This window comes from Zeus faber, assembly GCF_960531495.2.
Source record: "Zeus faber genome assembly, chromosome: 8".
NCBI lineage: Eukaryota > Metazoa > Chordata > Actinopteri > Zeiformes > Zeidae > Zeus > Zeus faber.
In genome coordinates this window covers 26,799,745-26,819,816 of record NC_137195.1, presented here as the reverse complement: position 1 = coordinate 26,819,816, position 20,072 = coordinate 26,799,745, and the positions used below count along the sequence as shown (strand labels likewise).

General features: G+C 43.4%; 1 protein-coding gene across 1 annotated transcript in view; it reads right to left on the bottom strand.

The window, feature by feature from the left end:
- The window catches only part of adcy2a (adenylate cyclase 2a), a gene marked incomplete at its 3' end in the record, with an annotated part of 66,236 nt that extends 47,224 nt beyond the window's left edge, over nt 1–19,012 (bottom strand). Inside the window, exons 1-2 of the mRNA XM_080005176.1 lie at nt 18,782–19,012; nt 11,579–11,776 (exon numbers count right to left, since the gene is read on the bottom strand). Of these exons, the coding sequence (XP_079861302.1) occupies nt 11,579–11,776; nt 18,782–18,997 (414 nt within the window). The 5' untranslated portion in view covers nt 18,998–19,012. The remainder of the gene's footprint in view (nt 1–11,578; nt 11,777–18,781) is intronic.
- Between the last annotated feature and the right edge of the window lie 1,060 nt (nt 19,013–20,072).

Here is a 20,072-nt window from a genome sequence, read left to right as displayed (position 1 = left end):
GGATGGAAACCAGTTAAATGAATTTAGGAAGAAAACATTGCTGCCACTTATATATTTTCTGCCAAAGATTTATTTAACCTTAAAGCACTCATGGACGGGAATTTTACACTTCAGACTAAATGCAATAATAATTCAGTATTCAAGGAGCGTGCTATAGCCCGAGTAAGCCAACCAAATAAGCAACCTCTTCCAGTCCTTGAGGGTTTTTCCGTGGGTCATTTGCAGTACAGTCCTCTCTAGCCCGGCCCAATGAATCAAATTCATGATAATGACTTAGAGTAGGGTCCGATAAACAAATTACAGAGATGGCGTGTCAAATTACCCTCAGCTTTTCGTTGCCAAACAGTGACGGAGAAGAATATACAGACTGGATTTGCGACGGGATATACACACACATTTGAGATGTGTGTGTTTGAGAGAAAATATGTGTGATCGGCTAATTAACGAGCTGGAAATGCCTTTCATTGGATTAACGTGGGCAGAATGACCTGTATGTAAAGTCAACATAGCTGCTGTGTATAAAATAAAAACTGTCTCATAGCACATATTTCTAGGCCCCCTAGAAATATGCGGTGTGTATATATATATACTGTATATAATTTTATTTTTTTCAATTCTGGGCGAGAATTCTATAATTTTGAACCATCATTTCTGCAATATTTCAAAAAATATCTCCTCATAGCCCTTCGTTCACAACCTTGTTAATGTTCCGTGGAGGCTGGCTTCACTCGCTCCACAAAGACAGCGAGGAAGAGGCCGCTCAGCGATTAGAGGGAGAGAGAGAATAGAGAGAGAGAGAAGGCCAGGTCTAGACATCTCTCAGTGAGGGGCAAAGGCTGGCCCACACAGATAAGCCTTTCTCCCCACCGTCAGCAGACAGAGAGGGCTTTGTGGGAAGAGGATAAGCATCCAATTGATTTCAGGCCTGAAAATGGAAAGTAGACTCGAGGGGGGACTGAGATTGTAAGTGTCAGTGCAACACATTCAGGGTAAAATATCCCCTGATGCCTAAATTTGTGTTGTGTGTGTGTGTGTGTGTGTGTGTGTGTGTGTGTGTGTGTGTGTGTGTGTGTGTGTGTGCCTTCTGCAAGTTTACGCAAGTGTGTTACTTACTTCCCATTATTTTCTTATTGTTATTTGTGAATTGTTCGAGATAGCGGTGGTGCATCTGAATAACCAAGTTGAAAATATAACCTTGACATTCCCTTGCTTTCTCCCAGGGTCTGAGAGTCAAAATTGAAACAGACAGACAGGTAGACAGGCAGGCGGCAAAAGGACACTTTTGTCCCTTTTCTGGTGACAAACAAGTTTACAGTTTTTCAGTCAGCACCGGCCAACATGCCACTGCCCTGCTGTGATTGCCCTACAGGACAAAAATGTGAAGCAGTCCACCCCACCCAAATGATGAGCTAACAACAATTCAACTGGTTTATCAATTAGACTCTGGAATGCCAATATTTATTCCATTGCATTCATTATTTGCACATTTTATAAAATGTTCTCTTATATTTAATAATTTATTACTGTCTAGTTCACCTAGTTGTGATTGTGATTGGTGTCTTCAAGGCATGACAGGTGCATTAATGCTCACACACATACTAACTCTTTTTTTTAAGAGCTCTCTTTTTTCTTTACTTTTTGTCATATTTCATAATTTATTCAGCTGGCACTTAACAGGAAACACAATTTTATGTTTTTGCTTCATGCATATAAAAGACAGGTAGGATCACTCCGCCGGCGACGGGGCGCTGCAAAGCGACAGGCTGCAAAGCGACAGGCTGCAAAGCGACAGGCTGCAAAGCGACAGGCTGCAAAGCGACAGGCTGCAAAGCATTTCAAACGGAGCTCGGCTTCATCCAGCTGCAGGGGGCAGAGCGACGCCCGACGACGAGCTCACGTCTTCACGGCGACAAGGAAAGTTGAGCAAGTTTCAACTTTGTGCGAATGAGCAGCGCCGAGCGTTGGGCGAAGGGCAATAGGAGGGGAGATACGCTCTCAATGGTGCTAGTCCTTGGAAAATGGAAGCTCTGACTACTGCATTGTTCCCATTATTTGAAATGAAAAACGTACCTTAAACTATTGATAAAATAAGGAACATATAATTTTATGTTTCTTCAACAAGGACAATTCTATATTTTTAGAGAGGGATGGCATGATTAGAAGATTATTTACGTAATTTTTTCAAGGGGTTATTTAATTTGCCAAGTAAACAAATCACACCATTTTAAAAAAACATAAGTAGACACTGTCCTATCTATATAATTTATATTATATATGGAAAGAGGTTTGAAATGTTTGATGCGGCCACAACAACCAGTGGATTTTGAGCCGACACGCCCACAAAGTCCAGGTGCACAGAAGCCCCGTCGCCGGTGGTGTGACCGCACGGCGAAGAGGAGAGAGCTGCTCGGCTTCACGCTGCAGCCCCGTCACCACCGGTGTGACCAAAGCATTACCCTGAAGGTCTGCAAGGCACCTGCAAGAAGCGAAAGGCAGCTGCCGGCAGTGATGTTGATAAACAAGCATAGCTATTTGTGGTCAGTCAACCGTCGATATGGATGAACATTCATGAGAAAAAGACCCAAATCAATCAGTCAGAAGAGGGCATACTTTGGAGAAATATATGACTCTGAGACCTGTAGTGTAATCCACCCAACACAGACAATTTCATGGCGTGCCAATTTAAACAGTTTTTTTTGTTTAAGCCCAACTTAAATCTTCCTATGAGTTAAAATATATTGCTGATTTTGAGCCAAAAACACCAGGAGTATTACTACTCAAACTGCTTTGAGACTTGGGATTTGGGCCACAAATTCTTGAAAGGGGGTCGACACAGGTATCAGAGAACTTCAACATATACAGTATTTCACAAGGTCTCTTCCTTGTATTTCACAAAGAGAGACTCTTTTTCTGCTTTCTACCTTCCAGCCACACGTTTATTGAAACACTCATTAATCAAATTAATCTAAAATAATTCCAAGCACATTGTCATATTATGCTTCTGTGCTTTTACATACTTACCAAAAGCCTCTCGTGTAGAAGTAGTTAAAATGCAGTCATATGGGATGGATTCCACAACATTTTACTTGCCTTCTCAAGTCCTCACAGTATTTTGACTGAAATGACTGTTGCTCTTATAATCCTTTAAAGATTAATTTTCTTTGGCACAGTTGAAAAATAAATAAAAAAAATGCGCACGGAAACACAGATAATTTGATTTGACATCTATTTTACATATGCTCAGGGTTTGTACTGGAAATAATCCGATTCTCCAACAGTTGCAGATTAATGTGCAGATTTGTTGAGCTGGTTTCCTTTGCACTGCCTACATTGCAGAATCAAAGGCAAACTACAGCCTGTAAACTTACATGGGCAGCGTACTTGGAGTATTTTTAGCATGAAGGGTTTAGTATGTGAAGCTGCCATGTATGGCTAATGAATATAGACTAATGAGGCAACACCTTGGGTGGTTCCAGCATGTTGATCTGGAGAGCTTGTATTAAAGCTCTTCTCTCCATATAACTGAACATCGAAGTTACTGGTGAACTATGTCGTTTGTGATGAATTAAAATTCCATCATTGGTTATGATCAATATGTGGCTCATTTGATTGTGTATTTCAGGTGCAACGGTCATTTGTCCTGGCCACACAGACGCAACAAAGCCAAAACTATTTGTTTGTCTGTGACTGTCTGCTTGCTATGCTGCTTAGGCCCCTTTTACCCAAATGGAAAAATTATAAAATAATACATAAAAATAAATATTGAATCTTATTAGCATATTCTAAAGATCATTGACAAAAGTATAGAAATTATTAAATGTGCTTTTTCAAGCAGTCCGCTTCCCCAGTGAATTCATAAAATGTTTACAATATGGCTAAAAGTCCCATAAATACTTCCACACTTGTTTGTGACACCACTGGATGCTCTGTACTGACCAGAATCGTAGATGCATACTATGAAACAAAATGGATCGTAACTGGCCCAAAACACCAAACTCCCCAAACAACATCCTCAATACACAAGGAGCTGCTTCTGTCTACAGTGTACATCAGATCATAAAGTAATTATAAAATAATTATTAGTGGTTAATTAAAGTAGAACCCATGGTATCTTAGCAACCCCTCGACAAAAGCTTTATGTACATTTCATAGTGAATGTTGGGTCTCTTAATTGTGACTTCAAATCAGGCAGTAACACCTTATGCCTGCTGGCAATGTTTCAAATGCATGGGACAAAAGGGGTCTTAATGAGCTTAGAGCTATACATGGCAGAATTAGCAGGGAGAGTACAAAACCTCTTGTCCAACAACTGTTTAATTCCCTTGCGTTGCATAGTTACCTCCTCGCCACAGCAACACGAGCATTTAATTAACTCTGACTTTCTGTCCTGTCACTTTTTTCTTTTCTTTCTCTATCTTCTTGAGCCGACGCCCACTTAGCAACTGCACAATAGCACCCTTCGCCAACCAGAGAATCGGTTGATGAGCAAAGCCTATGCTATAAATTGGGAAATGTCAACAAAGTCAATTGTTTCAAGAGTGGTGACAAGATGAGAACCTCATTTTGTTGGCCCCCTTTGTGTTAATTGTATTATTTTTTAGCAATTTATAGCGGAGTCTGCCTTCAGTAAAGAAATCAAAATGGACAAATTGAAATAAGAATCATATGTGTTAAGAATGGGAATCATTTTTTTTTTATTGCAATGGGTTATGGATCTCACGACCCTTTGACTCACATTTACTTGTTTACTCAAGTTTAAAAGAAATGTGTTAAGTGCTACTATTCCTCTAGTGGGAACTTGATGCATATTGGCTGGGTTGGTTACAACAACTGGCCAGTGAGTTTCTAGAAGCTGATCAGAGTTAAAAGAGAGGTGGAGCGGAAGAGATAGAAAAAGCAGAGTAAAGAAAGAATAACAATAGCAATATTTCTACATAATATTTTGATGAAAACTGTGGATTCCCACTTCTCAATTCCTTAAAGAGTAGAGGTAGAGTAGAGAGTGGAAGAGTACACCCTTGTCCCATCTTCTGAAGACACATTTTGTTTATTCGTTCCTTTTGGAGCAAAATATGTTATACCCGGCAAAATGGTTTGATGTTCGTCTGGGATGTCATTGTGGATTTTGCCATAAATTCTTGAGGTAATAGTCATTATATTGACCAAAAAATGTGGCCGTCCATTTGTCAAAATCTTGAAGAATAACATTTTGATGACGTCCTCATCCAGGATTGCATAGAGCATAGAAACAGGAACTCCTTTAATTATACGGAACAATTTGTCCGAATATGTCTCAAGAGGCCGTAGAATTTCCAGCAGGAAAGGTTAAAAGAATGCAGATGCTCCACAAGGCCTTCTCATTTACCCCAGTTATTGACGAACAGCCTACGTACAATATTCATAGCTTTTATTACTATTGAGTACATGAACGGGTTATGATTATTCAATGTGTGTAATGGTGTGTGTGTGTGTGTGTGTGTGGGGGTGTGTGTGTACATTCTCACCATAAAAGTATAATATAGTAAGTATAGTAATAAGTATAATCTGCCATATTGCAGCAAGCTCTTCTCGAGCCTAAAACCGTATCTAAAAAAACACATACACAAGCAGACCCCTCTCCTCCAGGTCAATGGTAATTATTATGGCTAAGAGGCCTCAGTCAAAAAGCAGGAATGGCTAATTAGTTTTAAATTTTCAAAAGGTGAAAGGAAACACTGTGCGGAAAAATGAGTAAATCCATGAACCTATTCAAACCTCTTTTGTGACATTTGCCACCACAACACATCTATATACAGTACTGTAGTATCACTGAATCTGAAAGGCTTTCAGATGAGAAATAATGGGGCGTGTATTTGCATCAGGCACAGTTAGCAAATTACCAAAAACGTGAACTAGTAGCTGAAAGTCAATACATGACTTTTCCAACTTGCTCAACAGCGCTAAGGATGCTGTCACTTTTCTACAGTACGAAAGTGCATGGGATGAGCCATGGCTCTGAACGATACACACAAAAAACACCATATGAAAAAGTTTAACTTGAAAGTAACTAAAAATACAATTACAAGAGCATGTGCAATCGTGAGTCATATTAGACGGTCAGTAAGAAGTATGCGTCAGCCATGAAAGAGGTCTGACAATTAACACTTTCAAAACGTTTTCAAACCGACATGAGCCAACTAAAGCTGGCTCACACATGCATTGCAGCCCTGAACTTATCTAGACATTACACGGAGGAGCTGTATGTGAGAACGCAAATGTCTGAATCCGTTGGACTGGACATTAAACAGACTTTACCCTGCCAGCTCCCTTGTACAAAGTCCATGTAATGTACGATTGAGCCCATGTGTGAATTGAGCAGGTCATTGTCCGGAGAATTCACAGCGAGCGAGTGGGCGTGTTGGTGACGTTGCGCATGAGCATAAAGATTGCTTTTTACGTCAATTGAGGACTTGAGCCGTGTACACAGTGAAACAGCTTCAAGCGCAACAAGCGCGTTTCACCGTGGCGGTACGGGGAGATATTCATCAGATGATGGTATATTATGTCCGATATCCGATACCCAGGCGCCACCCCTCGCCTAAACAAACAGAGTATTTCCTGTAGGTTAGAACGCTTTGGCCCTTCCTATTGGCAAGGTGGTCGGCCGCCTAGGAAGCAACCCATTTCTCGCACCTGTCTCCCTCTCTAACAGCACCAACAATGCGTGCGCTAGTAGCGATGCGCACGGTAGCAGCGATCAGTGCGCCAGAACAGTGTGTTTTTGTTTTAGATGTTACGTCTCCTTCTCCAACTAACAAGACAAGTGCGTATGGAATGGTGTGGAATGAAACCGTGTGTAATGGGGACACATTCTCCCCGATCACCCTCTCTCCATGCGTAAAGTCTTCGAGTCCTGCCCCGTTCCTCCGTGCCCCGTCCCCACACATTTTTCAGTTGTTTGATTTGGGGCAACGGGGCATGGCGATCGGGGCGCACGGCGAGCCGCCTCCGGACGCGGAGATTCACAGATATAAAAATATATTTATGATTTTCCTTATTTATAATTCCTAATTGAAATGTTATCCCTGTTCATTTTGTAAGCTTCAAACTGCTTTATCCTGTTATTGTAATGCTGACTGACTCTCAGTCGACTGACGGGTTCAGGGAGCAGCCCTATTGTCCGGAGTTTATGGACTAACTAACTAGCAAGAGTTCCAAAGAGGCCAAATAGTGCCCAAACAGCAGGTGTATCCGTCAGAAATTGCTGAATTGTTTAAGGTGTCAAAGGGAATGGTCTCAAAAGATCATGACAGAAGAGGTGGTCCTCACTTAAGGACCTACCTGTTTAACGACCGTTTGGACTTACGACCAGCTCTCTGACCAGTCTGTATTGTACACTGCATATGATACCGTGGCGTCTCAGCGTCAAGCATCTCATCACTCTTTATATACTATATACACTATTTTTACTTATATATACTATAAACACTATATATACTATATACACTATATACACTATCTACACTATATATACTATATATACATATATACAGACGCTCTGGTGAGAATGGCGAGGCAGCGTCTTTACCACCTCAGGCAGCTGAGGAAATTCCGGGTCTCGGTGAGGATCCTCAAGTCCTTCTACTCTGGAGCAGTGGAGAGCATCCTGACAGGCAACATCACGGCCTTGTTTGGGAACTGTACTGCTCAGGGCAGGCGGGCCCTGCAGAGGGTGGTGCGTTCAGCTGAACGTACCACTGGAACTACCCTCCCCTCCCTGCAGGACTTATACACCAGGAGATGTAGTTAGCAGGGCCCGCAGGATCATGAAGGATCCTCATCACCCCAACAACGGACTGTTTCAGCTGCTGCGGTCAGGCAAGCGCCTCCGCAGTCACACAGCGAGAACAGAGAGACTGAGACGGAGTTTTTTCCCGCAAGCCATTAGAACTGTCAATGCTGACCTCACCAGGGGTCCTCACTGAGCCACACACATAGGCTCCACTACCTTCTGTACTGTATGTAGCATACTGTACCGCATACTGTGTCACTGTTCAGGGTTGTTCGGTGTTACCGTATTGCTGCGCCGTACTGTTGTATACTGTGCCGTATTATCCCACAATAACTACCTCACTTTATTCACATTCACATGCCACTTTAATGCACATATCTGTATTTACATAATTGCCTATCCCATATACATAAGTCTATCCCATATACGTAGGCCTATTCCCTTTATCTATTCCATTTTATTTTATAAAATTTTATTTTATTCTATATATTTTTATTTTATTCTTTAAGTATTCGACTTACTGTATTACGTTTTAGGAATCAGTTGGTCTAGTAGAAAGACATTTTCTTAGGTAGCTATTGTGTTCTGTCTAGGACATATTGTGTGTAATCACTGGGTGCCTTGCATTACATTTCACTGCATATATGTATGAAAGTATGTATATGTATGTGATGAATAAACCTCTTCAATCTTGAATCTTGAATCTATACTGTATATACTATATACATTATATATACTATATACATCTCATCTTATCACCCTTCTCTACTCTACACTATATACACTGTATACACTATATATACTATATATACACGATATACACGATATATACTCTATACACTGTATATGCTATATACACTATATACACTATATACATCTCATCTTATCACCCTTCTCAGTCTCGTTCCCACAGTCTGTCAATATTCACTAAACTAGCGTTCACAATGGCAACGCCCCCTTACCGTGAAATAACACGGGTCCTACTTATTGACCAATTCGCTTAACAACCTGGTTGTAGGAACGGAACTCAGCCGTTAAGTGAGGAGTACCTGAATATGTCAAACATGGAAAAAGTACATCTGCGACATCTACATCTGAGACTCAGAGGTCATAAAAGTACAAGCTCTAATATAACACCTTTTTGAATCAGCACCTCTGTGAGACAGCCTAAAGAAACTGTCATGAGCTTCAGAAAGCTGGAATGTATTGCCAGTCTGATCCTTGGCATCTAAGGCCACTGGCAAAGTCACAGAACCTGGTGTTAGGAGCACAACCCCCCGAGTAAAGAAAAAAGGAATTTGGTCCGATGGGTTATCTTTCATCATCTTCCAAAGAAAACCGTGATGGATAAGCTCATGGAGAACAACCCAAATGTCAAGGGGCATATCTCTAAAAGCTTTAAAATTGAACAAGATATGAAGACATCCTGCCACTGGATGAGGCAAAGACAGCATAAGAGCAGGCGTGGACATCAACACATCAATTTTGATATTACTAGATGCCAAGTGGATATAAAAGGTTATCTGACTGACATCATGTTGATCTTGGCTTTATTGACAGCACATGTTTTTAGAGAACGTAGGGATGTTTTGACCTGGTTCAAATATACTGAATAGTTTGATACGATGCACAACTGTCACAATGTAACAGTGATGATTTGGGCCCATTGTAGACATCCGTCAGCATAGCAATCTGTCAGTCATTGCAGGTCCCTACAGCACCACAAATCATTTTCCTACGACTAAACGATTAGAAACCATGCCACCTTCATGAATATTGGTGGATTTCCCAGAGTTGTTGGTGTGATCGATTTCCCCCGGCAAAATCACTACCCCACACAGAAACAAAGGCTGCGGATATCATTCAAAAGCTGTGCCACGGTTGTCATACACAAGTGGTTCTTGATGCTGACATGCAATATTATGTAACAGTATGTATGTAGCTTAGATCTACAGCAGTCTGAACTTCATTAGCAGTTTTGAACTTATGGTTTGCCACTGGATTTATTATAACATTACAAATATTATACTCGTATAGTCGTATAGTCAATGTGATCATTTTCCAGTCGGGACCTACAAATCATCCCCAGAGTTTTGATGTTAATAATTTGTTAACAAAAGAATGGTCATACGCCTCACTCACTACGTTAAGGAGGCATAATAACAAAGAATCACACTCTAAGCGACAACATCATAAGCCCAGTGATTCCTTAAAACAATTCTGATCGGCTTGATAACCACTGGCTCAGGGGCCATAGTGACAAAGCTTCCTCATTCTGAGAGTTAGTCCTCGTGGAAGAAAACCCCAAGCCTTGTGCTATTTCATAAGAATGACTATGAATGACAATGAGTCAAACGGTACAGATGAGCTTGCTGATTGATGCGATTTTACACTCATCCACACCCTACACCCCTGATATACATATTAACCACAACGCATAATGTCTAATTTGACCAGGAACTACGGATGAAAAAAACATCATCTAAGCTTGTTATGTTAGTTATTGTTATCTATCAGCGGACTGAACACACTGTTAATTATATTCCATTTGTGGCTACAAAATACAAAAATTGGCTTAGAGTATGGATGCCCAAACTGTAAAGGATATCAAGCAACCATGATGAACTCCTATGAGAATCATGGCAAATCATGTAAATTGCTAATAGTTGGTGATTGAGGATTAAAAATTAGTGTTTTTCTAGATAATACAGCAATTTATTATTTATTTGTTAATAATTAGTTGTTATCAAGATGATATGATATAGGCCATGACACATGAGATCCATACTGGCATATGTGGCATATGGAAAAGTTTATCAAAATGTATTTAGTCATTTTCATCTTCTTATTTTTAGAACTCTTCATTGAGATCAACTTTTGTTTTGAATGTTATTATTGTTATTTTGATTAACAACAGACAACGATTTGGTCCAAAGAAGACACAAAAGGCAAGGTGAAACGCAAATTAATACTCAAGCAGTGCACGATCAATCTGAACTTTGTAAGAGAGCCCAAATTAGAATGTAGGACAGGAATTAGGAGAGATGAAATAAAAACTGAATCCACAGGAGAAGAGTTTTTTTTCCTTTCTTCCTTTTTTTTCCATTTTCTAGGCCGCCCAAATCCCTGTCTCCTGTTTGGGATTAATCCGTGTTCATTAATACTCCACCCCTTGCCTGACCCCTTCTGTTTATCATAGGGTTAAAATTCTCGAGAGCTATGAATAGGCTGAGTGGGCTCAAGCCAACTCCAGCATGAAAGACGATATGTGAACAAAAAGCCAAAATAACCTGGTCTCACACCTCATCTAACTGGCCATTCGAGTGCTGAATTTGCTCCACTCCAAGAAAAACAAAAAGGAAAAAAAAAAGTCAATGTTTAATTGCTGATCTGAATTGGATCGTGACAAAAGTGTTGCGACGGTTATGGGTTAGCTGGCTAAAAGCAATATGTTCTCTTTGCAAGGTCAACAAAATCCCGCTGAGATGTTATCCATCGCCCCTAGAAGGCCCCAGGTGGTTAAAGGGACAGGAGAGCAAGGAAATTAATGGCAAACATTCATCAGTCACTCCCAAAAAATCTATTGGCCTGGATTTCGAGCTCATATACCCATGTTTCTTCAGTTAATTATGTCTAACAAAGGTTAGTTTGTCTTTTTTGATAATGGAATATACATCTCAAGTTGGCTGGTAAACGTGAAAGCAATACCTGTTACAATGTCTCTCATCTTTTTTTTTATTACAAGTGGCGAATTTAAGAAAACATGCTGAAGATAACTTCAAGGGGAGAGTCGCCTCACTATCTTACCTGATCCCACGGACAGATGATGCCGCCAAAAAACATGAAAAGGTAACCCATGGCAACCAAGCAGGCCCAGATCACAAGGGAGAAAACACGCAGGAGCTTCTTGAAGATGGATTCGATGCAGACCAGCACAAAGACGGTCAGGAAGATGGCCAGTGCCGTGGGCACGGTGACCACAAAGGCCATGTGGTCCTCCACGTCCTGGAGCAAAGGAACAGGAGAAAGGCGTAACAAGTATGAGAGAGGAGGGGAAATACGAGATGGAATGTTAAATCTTCTTTTGGAAAATGGGAAATTCGCATTATAGCCTCAAGTGTCTATTTTGAACATGGTTTAAGTAACAGCAATATCCCATTTCATTTAAACTTACGCTATTGCAATTGCTGTAGTATATCCAAAGGATAACAATAATTACAGCAGGTTGCCAGTAGGGAGCAGCGTAACTTCCTGTTTTTAATCGCTTACATTACTGTAGATGTAGCCAAAAGAGCTGAATTGTGGAAGTGAACCAGAGTCAACAAAACCTTGAAAAACGTGATTAAATGCGTGTGTGGCAGGTGAGGGGGCGTGGTTAAGCTACGGTCTGCAGGTGACAGCACCGGCTTTGTCTTACGCAGCTGTACCGAGTCGAGCCCTCTCAGTCCCGTTGGCCACTGATTGGCCCAACTACGTAGGCTGGGAGAGTTTGTCTTGCAGTGAGGATCGTGCGGTGCAGGAGCAGGAACTTGCGGACCAGATCGGGACCAGTCCGAACCCCCAGATTCATTCATTTGGCTACCTTACTGTATGTTCACGTTGGCCAGCAAGCCTTTTTGTTGGACTCTAAATAAAAACCCGCTTTGTCGGCACATCACTGCCCAACCAACTCCGTATCCCTGCGTATACCCGTGTCTGTGGGTATCTGTTGGGTGTCTCCCAAAAGTAGTGCCCGAACAGGGCCAATAGAAGGAGCACCGGGGATGAAACACTGCGGAAGCGCATTGCCAAGCTAGAGGACGAGCGCCACTTCCTCTGCTACCAGCTGGACCGCATCATCGCCAGCGTGAACTCCCGTGAGTACGGAGCAGACCTGCAGTGGCCAGAAAACCACCACCAACTGATTATGAGGTCAAGTGATCCGACAGGGGCGGGGGGAATCAGATTTATAGTGTCTCCAGCCACCGCAGAGATCGAGGGGGATGAGTTGGGTCCGGCGAATCCACAAGCGACCGATCCCACCCCATCCCTTTCTAGTAACCATCTCTCGAAGGCCAGAGCGTCAACGTGGAGGTATTACAGCAACGCTTCTCTGATGTCTTCTCCCCCCTGCCAGGTCGCATGTCCCTCATACACCACCACGTGGAGACGACCCCCAGGGTAAAAGTACGCTCCCTGCAGTATCACCTGCCCGAGCATATTCGCAAAATCATGCAGGCAGAATTGAAGGCCATGCTAGACATGGGTGTGATAGAGGAGTCTATAGTTGACTGGTGTAGCCCCATCGTGCTCATAGGTAAGCTCGATGGGTCAGTCTGGTTCTATGTAGACTACCCAAAGGTGAATGAGGTGTCAAAATTCGACACCTACCTGATTCCCTGGGTTGACGAGCTGCTTGACCCCTTAGGCATGGCTCAATTTTTCATGAAACCGGATTTGACAAAGGGCTACTGGCAGATTCCCTTTTCTCCAGAGTCCGAAGAAAAATATCGGCTTTCTCAACTATGCATGGTTGTACCAGTTTGCTACACGTGTTCAGGGCCCCAGCCACCTTTCAAGGACTCACGGATCGAGTCCTGCATCAGCATGCAGTCTATGCTGCCGCCTACTTGGACGACGTCATTATCCACAGTGAGGCTTGGGGGCAGCAAATGCAGCAGGGGCGGGCAGTGCTCGAGTCCCTCAGGTGGGCAGGGCTCACCGCCAACCCCAAGAAGTGAGCCGTTAGGCAGAGGGAGGTACGGTAACTGGGGTACCACTTGGGTGGAGGACTGGTCTGACCCCAGATAGATAAAACTGCCGCGGTCGAGAACAGTCCGAGCCCAAGACAAAGGAAGCAGTGAAGCAGTTCTTGGGGCTGTCCGGCTACTACAGGAGGTTTGTAGCTGACTTTCAGAGCTGACCAGCTCTTTGTCTGATATAACTATAAATGGTGAGTCAGATCTAGTGCAGTGGACAGAGAAGTACCAGCAGGCGTTTGAGAAGGTAAAGAAGCTTTGTTGGATTCCCACAGCATGGTCTGCAATTATTGTTTTATATCATTATTATATTATTTTATATTCTGAGACCCCCATTTTTTGAAAAAGGAGATTTAGAGAGGTTTTCGATTTTAGAGAAGCTGCAGCAGGGCGGAACATTTCTCAATAGCAAAGCGAAAGGTGAGGTTGTGCCATGCATAGTGACAAAATGATGGGTATCAACATTTTAATAAGACCTGGGTTGGAAAATGGCTATCTTAAAAAGGAATAAATAAATAAAAGAAAATAGAAAGTGCTGAAAATGTGAAAGTCATCTGAAGACAAAATAACCAAGTGATGCAAAGCAATGAATGCCCATATTGACGGGACGTGAAAAAGATAAGAGCGTTAGAGCAAGACACAATTAATGGTTTGTCCACACAAACAACACAAACAACCACGGCATAAGGGTGTCTGTTCTTATCATTCAAATGCGGTTAAACCATCTCAAATTCAACAAAGAGAAAATGTTTGTCCTGTGGGCATTGTGGTTGGTCTCCATGCTATCCAACAAGCCTTTCTGCTGAGTTCATTCAGTGAAAATGAGACATTCACTGGTCCTTCTGCATGTCCTTCAGAATTGGTCTTTCTTTTTTTAATCTGCAAAATGGCAAGAGGCTGAGTCTCAATAGGGATGGAGATCACTCACTCACTCACTCACTCACTCACTCATTCACTCACTCGCTCACTCCCTCACTCGCTCACTCACTCACTCACTCATAAACAATAAACAACACATATTTAATTTAATGGATGTGTAAGGCAACAGCATCTCATCTTAGCCTCTCTTAACAGCTTATAATGTGCCTTGTTTTGAGATAAAACCAAAAATCGAAACAATGATTCGCTTCATAGCCACCACATTTGGTACATATTACAAATGTTTACAAATTCTATGTCAAAACCTAGGTTAGCGTGGTCGGGTTTTTTTCTTATTTCTTCTTCTCCGATTCATTGTACGACCTTCCCTGCAGCCTCATTGTCAATCACCGCAAAACGAACCCTACTTAAAGGCTGCAATGCCTCTCACACCGTGTGAGCTGCCCCGTTTGTGCCCTATCAACACAGAAAGAGAGAGAGCGAGAGAGAGAGAAAGGGAGGGAGGAAGACATGAATGTGTTCACCTTCTGCTCCTCCTCCTCTCTCCTCTTCACCGTGGTCTTTTCAATTTGGAGTGTAGCCGAGTAATCGTTGGCGTGTTCAACGTGAATGCGTTTGGTTGTGTTTCTTTGCCGTCTTTGTGCTTCTCTTTCACTACTGGAAATGGTTGACATATTTATATGAGAAGGACACTCAAGCCCACGGTTAATGGAAAATGGCGATCGGGGGTAATTCTCCAAGGTGCTCGTGAAGTTCTATGTAACCAAAATCCTTTGAGTTTGATAGATCGCGGCACACATGAACGAAGAAAGCTTTCTGGATTTTTTTTAAGATAATTCAAATTTTGAACGTGAAATGGCCATAACGCCAAGCAAATTGAGATGGAAAAATCCTGTAGAAATGTTTACACATACAGTGTGTTCATGTAAAAATATTATATATACTGTGTATTTTGGTATTTAATATCATTCAATATAATTTCTAGGAGTGTTTCAGTTGTTCTTTGACATGCTTCATGGAGACCATTTTCAACTGGAAAGTAAGGACATTTTGCTCGACCGAAAGGGAGAGAGAGCCTCTCACAGAATGAGGGAATACACGAAAAGCCACTGGTCACGACCAGTGCCAAAGCTGAAACCACATTGTGGTGTGGAGGTGGTGTGGTTTGAGCAGCCACACCTGTCTTGGGTCTAGGTAATTGGGGATCCAGGATCAGTGTGGCTGCATACCTGGTGCTCGTTGGTTGGTCTAATGAGCAACAGCTAAAACACCGATCCCCACACACACTCAGGTGAGGAGCCTTGTCATGACACGAGTCTAGCGCATTGTCTACAATAAACTGTGTCTGAAACCCCGTTGTCTGTCTCTGTGCCGGAGGTCCCTGAAAATGCCACTTGGGTTGCGTGTGGTAGGTGAAACTGCCACACACATCTATTATGGATTTGTCTCTTATTATGTATCTGAGAGCTCGAATGAAAAATTCAACAGAGTTGCTTCAAGGTAGACCTAAGCAGAGTGAAACAACTTGTTGGCTCTGCCTCACACCACCACAGTCCATTATGGCCACGTGGTGATGGACGGAAAAAGACTGAATAAAAAAAAATCCTATTTTTCATCTCCATCGCTGGAGCAAACGACACGCAGCTTGACCGACTGTAGAGAAAAATGGCTTCGATGAATTTCATACAACAACAATATGGCCAAATAAACAGAGAAACCCAGATTTCTTAATTCCATCCCGGTTTGACCTTTATTTTGCTTATCTTAATGTCATCTACAGTATCTATCTATCGATCTATCTATCTATCTATCTATCTATCTATCTATCTATCTATCTATCTATCTATCTATCTATCTATCTATCTATCTATCTATCTATCTATCTATCTATCTATTTATCTATCTATCTATCTATCTATCTATCTATCGATCGATCTATCTTTCTATCTATCTATCTATCTATGAAAACATTGCTCTCTTTTCATCTTTCACTGCTTGATTTGGACACTTTCTTATTCCTCCTTTATCCCTCCACTTTCTCTCACTTTCCCAACCCCGCCTGACTCTCGCACGCAGACCTTTTTCACACACACACACACACACACACACACACACACACACACACACACACACACACACACACACACACACACACACACACACACAGGAGTGTGAGCACATCTGCGATCGATTGGGTGGGACAGGAGTGCATGTGTGTGCCTACACAGAGAGCTGTTGAAATCTCGGCCTTGCCCCAGAGCAGATCCCTCCAAAAAACAGCGCTAAACAGGATTTAGGTCAGCCAGCCAGCATGATGGAGGGATGAGGAGAGAGAGAGCAAGAGCGAGAGAGGGAGAGAGAGTGAGAGAGAGCGCGAGACAGAGAGAGAAAGAGAGAGAGAGAGAGAGAGAGAGAGAGAGACAGACAGAGAAAAAGAGAGAGAGAAAGAGAGAGAGAGAGGGAAACAGGGAAAGGAGGGAAGTGAAAAAGACAAGGCTAGAAATGGACAGACAGACAGACAGAAATAGAGAGCGAGCCAGCGAGAGAGAGAGAGAGAGAGAGAAAGAGAGAGAGGAAGAGAGATGGAAAGCATGTAAGGACGGAGATATGGCAGAGCGCTGAGATCCACCATTTCCACTCACCTTGGGTATACAGGGGTGGGGGGGAAGGGAAGATGGGTGTGGGTGGATTGATGGACAGAATCAGGTGAGAAAGAGAGGGAAAGACTCATTCGATAGATCTTCCGTCTTTCACGTCATTTATTTTTTATGGGGAGCTGAAGTGGAGGGTTCAGCGTGGGGGGAGGCATCATTAACTTATCAACCTGGGGTTGTATTTTACTACTTTTTTTTTTCATTCGGTTGAATGACTATGAGGCATAGTTGCAGCCGTAGCGATTCGTTAACATCTCATTTGTTAATTTCGCTCTGAAGGAAAAAAAAAAAAAAAGAGCTGCGTTGCAAGGGCAGCCTATGATCAAATATAATTGCATACCAAAAGATGTTCTCCCGGTTAATGAGTGGAATAAATGAAAACGACTATGTATGAAGACAATAAAAAACCCCGAGCAGTCCAATCCTTTTTATGGTGCGAGGAAATGTTTAACCCCGAAACGGGGGGATAAATATTAAGTAAGTAGGGAAACGTATTGTTCCAGTCAGTGGTAATTGATTAATTAAATTTGAGTTTGTCTGCTTCAACATAACTCATTAGGTACATAAGGATGTGGCTGCACCATGTGTTCCCAACCATTTGACCTTGTCGCTAACTTAAATACAGAATTTTATTTACATAACTGAAAAAATAAATAATAATCACAATTCAAAAAGATAAATCAGTATAATATTTTTTGCTTTTTGGGGTGGGGGGGTGGGGGTAATGATAGTAAATAGTTTCAGTAAGGATAACAAGTTATAGCGTCAGACATCATAATAACCAAACAATTATATTATATAAAACATTTCATTCTCACAACGCATCAGTGTCAATTTACCCCCCACCCCACATTGAAGGATGTCTGTTTCCTCCGGTCTAGTGCTCGGAACGGATGGTTCCAGAGAAGATCCCAACGAGCACTCCCCCCTCCCCCGCTTATTTTTTTAAGTGAGTCAAACACAAACGATCCCCGCTCGACAGCGGCGGAGGCAAAGGGACGACAGATCTCAAGCTCTGACTCCCCTCCCTGTGGCTCGATCAACCGTGAGCCCAGACAATAGCAAAGCCCCCCCCTTTTACGCCCTCGCCTTAATCCCGGCACTCGTCCACGCTTCATATTCCCGCTGCAACGAGGACTACATGCTGTGTGTGTGTGTGTGTGTGCGTGTGTGTGTGTGTGTGCGTGTGTGTGTGTATGTGTGTGTGTGTGTCTCAACATCAACCCAAGAGGTTTGACAGGCCAGTTTGAATGGAAGTGTGTGCGTGTGTGTGCGGAAGCGAAACGCCGAGCATGTGTTTATGTGTGTGCGTGTGTGTGTGCGCGTGTGTGTGTGTGTGTGTGTGTGTGTGTGTGTGTGTGTGTGCGTGTGTGTCTGTGTCTTTGCAGCAGTGCATCTAAGCAAATAAGCATATATGAATGCTTAATTGCTTGGCATCTTTGGCAAGCCCGTGCGGGCGCACTGGTTCAACTGCACATGGAGTTAGAAGCATCTGTGCATACATGCCTGTGCCTGGAAGCAGATTTTTCGTTTTTCGTTTCGCATTTAAAAGTCATGTCTCTCCCCATGAAAGAATTCACAAGTATCCTTTGAAAAGCAAAATATATGTAAGAGGAAGTCGACCGCGATTCAGTTTGTCTTTATTGGTACCAAATAACTTGTTTGCGTGTGTGTGTGTGTGTGTGTGTGTGTGTGTATGTGTGTGTGTGTGTGTGTGTGTACGTGTCAATCAGCCTTACCAGTCCCGAAGCGAAGAAGACGGCCAGCAGAGCCAGACAGGCGCCCATCACGATGAGCAGCAGGAACACGATGAGCGGGTGCTGCTGGCTCATACAGTAGTACGACTCGTACAGCCAGTCCGGGGATCTGTTCCTCCTCTCCCGACCCCCTGCCTGGCCGGGCTCCTCTGGCCGGTCCAGAAGGTACTTCTTCCTCCTCATCGCCTCCTGCCACATGGACCCGGGAGCCGAGAGGGAGGTGGAGGACAGCGGGAAGCCGGAGGAGGAGGAGAGCGAGGAGGAGGAGTTGTGGTTGGGACGGTCGCCCCGCTTGGCTCTCCGTAAGTCGACCCCAGCCCGGGCCCCCCCCGGCGTCTCCCCGCCGGGTCGCACCTCCTTCCCCTGCTCCTCCTCGTCCTCCTCTTCCTCCTCCTCCTTGGCCCCCAGGTCGCTCAGGCGGAGGCAGGCGGCTGAGGGCGAGACGGGAGCAGAGCCAGAGGCAAAGGCAGCCGGCTGGAGGGGTGGCAAGAACGCACCGAGGGTAGAGCGCAGCATTCCTCCCGTTCTCCTCCTGCCAACATGTTGGACTGGAGAATGTAGCGGGGAGAGCGGAGAGCGAGTGCTGCTTCGAAGGGAGGTGGGGGGAGAGAGAGAGAGAGAGAGAGAGAGACAGAGAGAGAGGATACCAAGTGGGAGGGGAAGCACGGGGAGGGAGGGAGGAGGAGAAAGCAGCAGCGGCAGCAGCGAGAGAAGTCATCAAGCCAGGAAGAGTGGAAGGAGGGAGGGTGGGTGGAGGAGGGGGAAAGTGGGAGCGGAATCGAGGATCAAGAGAGAAGAAGAGAGAGGAAGAAGAATAAGAAGAAGAAGAAGAAGAAGAAGAAGAAGAAAGGAACGACCGTAGGAGCGAGATAGGACACCGACAACTTACGCCTCATGGAAAGACTGGAAACAACGTGTATATGCTGAATTGTCCAGTAACTGCAAAACCAAGAAAGAGAAAAAATGATTTAAAAAAAACAAGGGTAGATTTGAGTGGTGATGACCCCCCCCCCCCCCCCCCCGTACTCCTCCTGCCTCCCCATCCCCACCCTCCTCCACCGACTCGTAAAAGCAATTTACCTAAATGCCAGGTTTGTTGAAACAGCTTTCGCCAGTCGAAGGTGAAGTGGCAGCGATATTTGTTGCCCGTCACCAATTTAGACAAATGACGTGTGGAAAGCGATACGGTGGCTGCCACTGGACGGCCAATTCACACGGGAATAGGAAATTATGTTTCGTGAGACTTTGACCCGTGAAGGGACACGTCACTGTG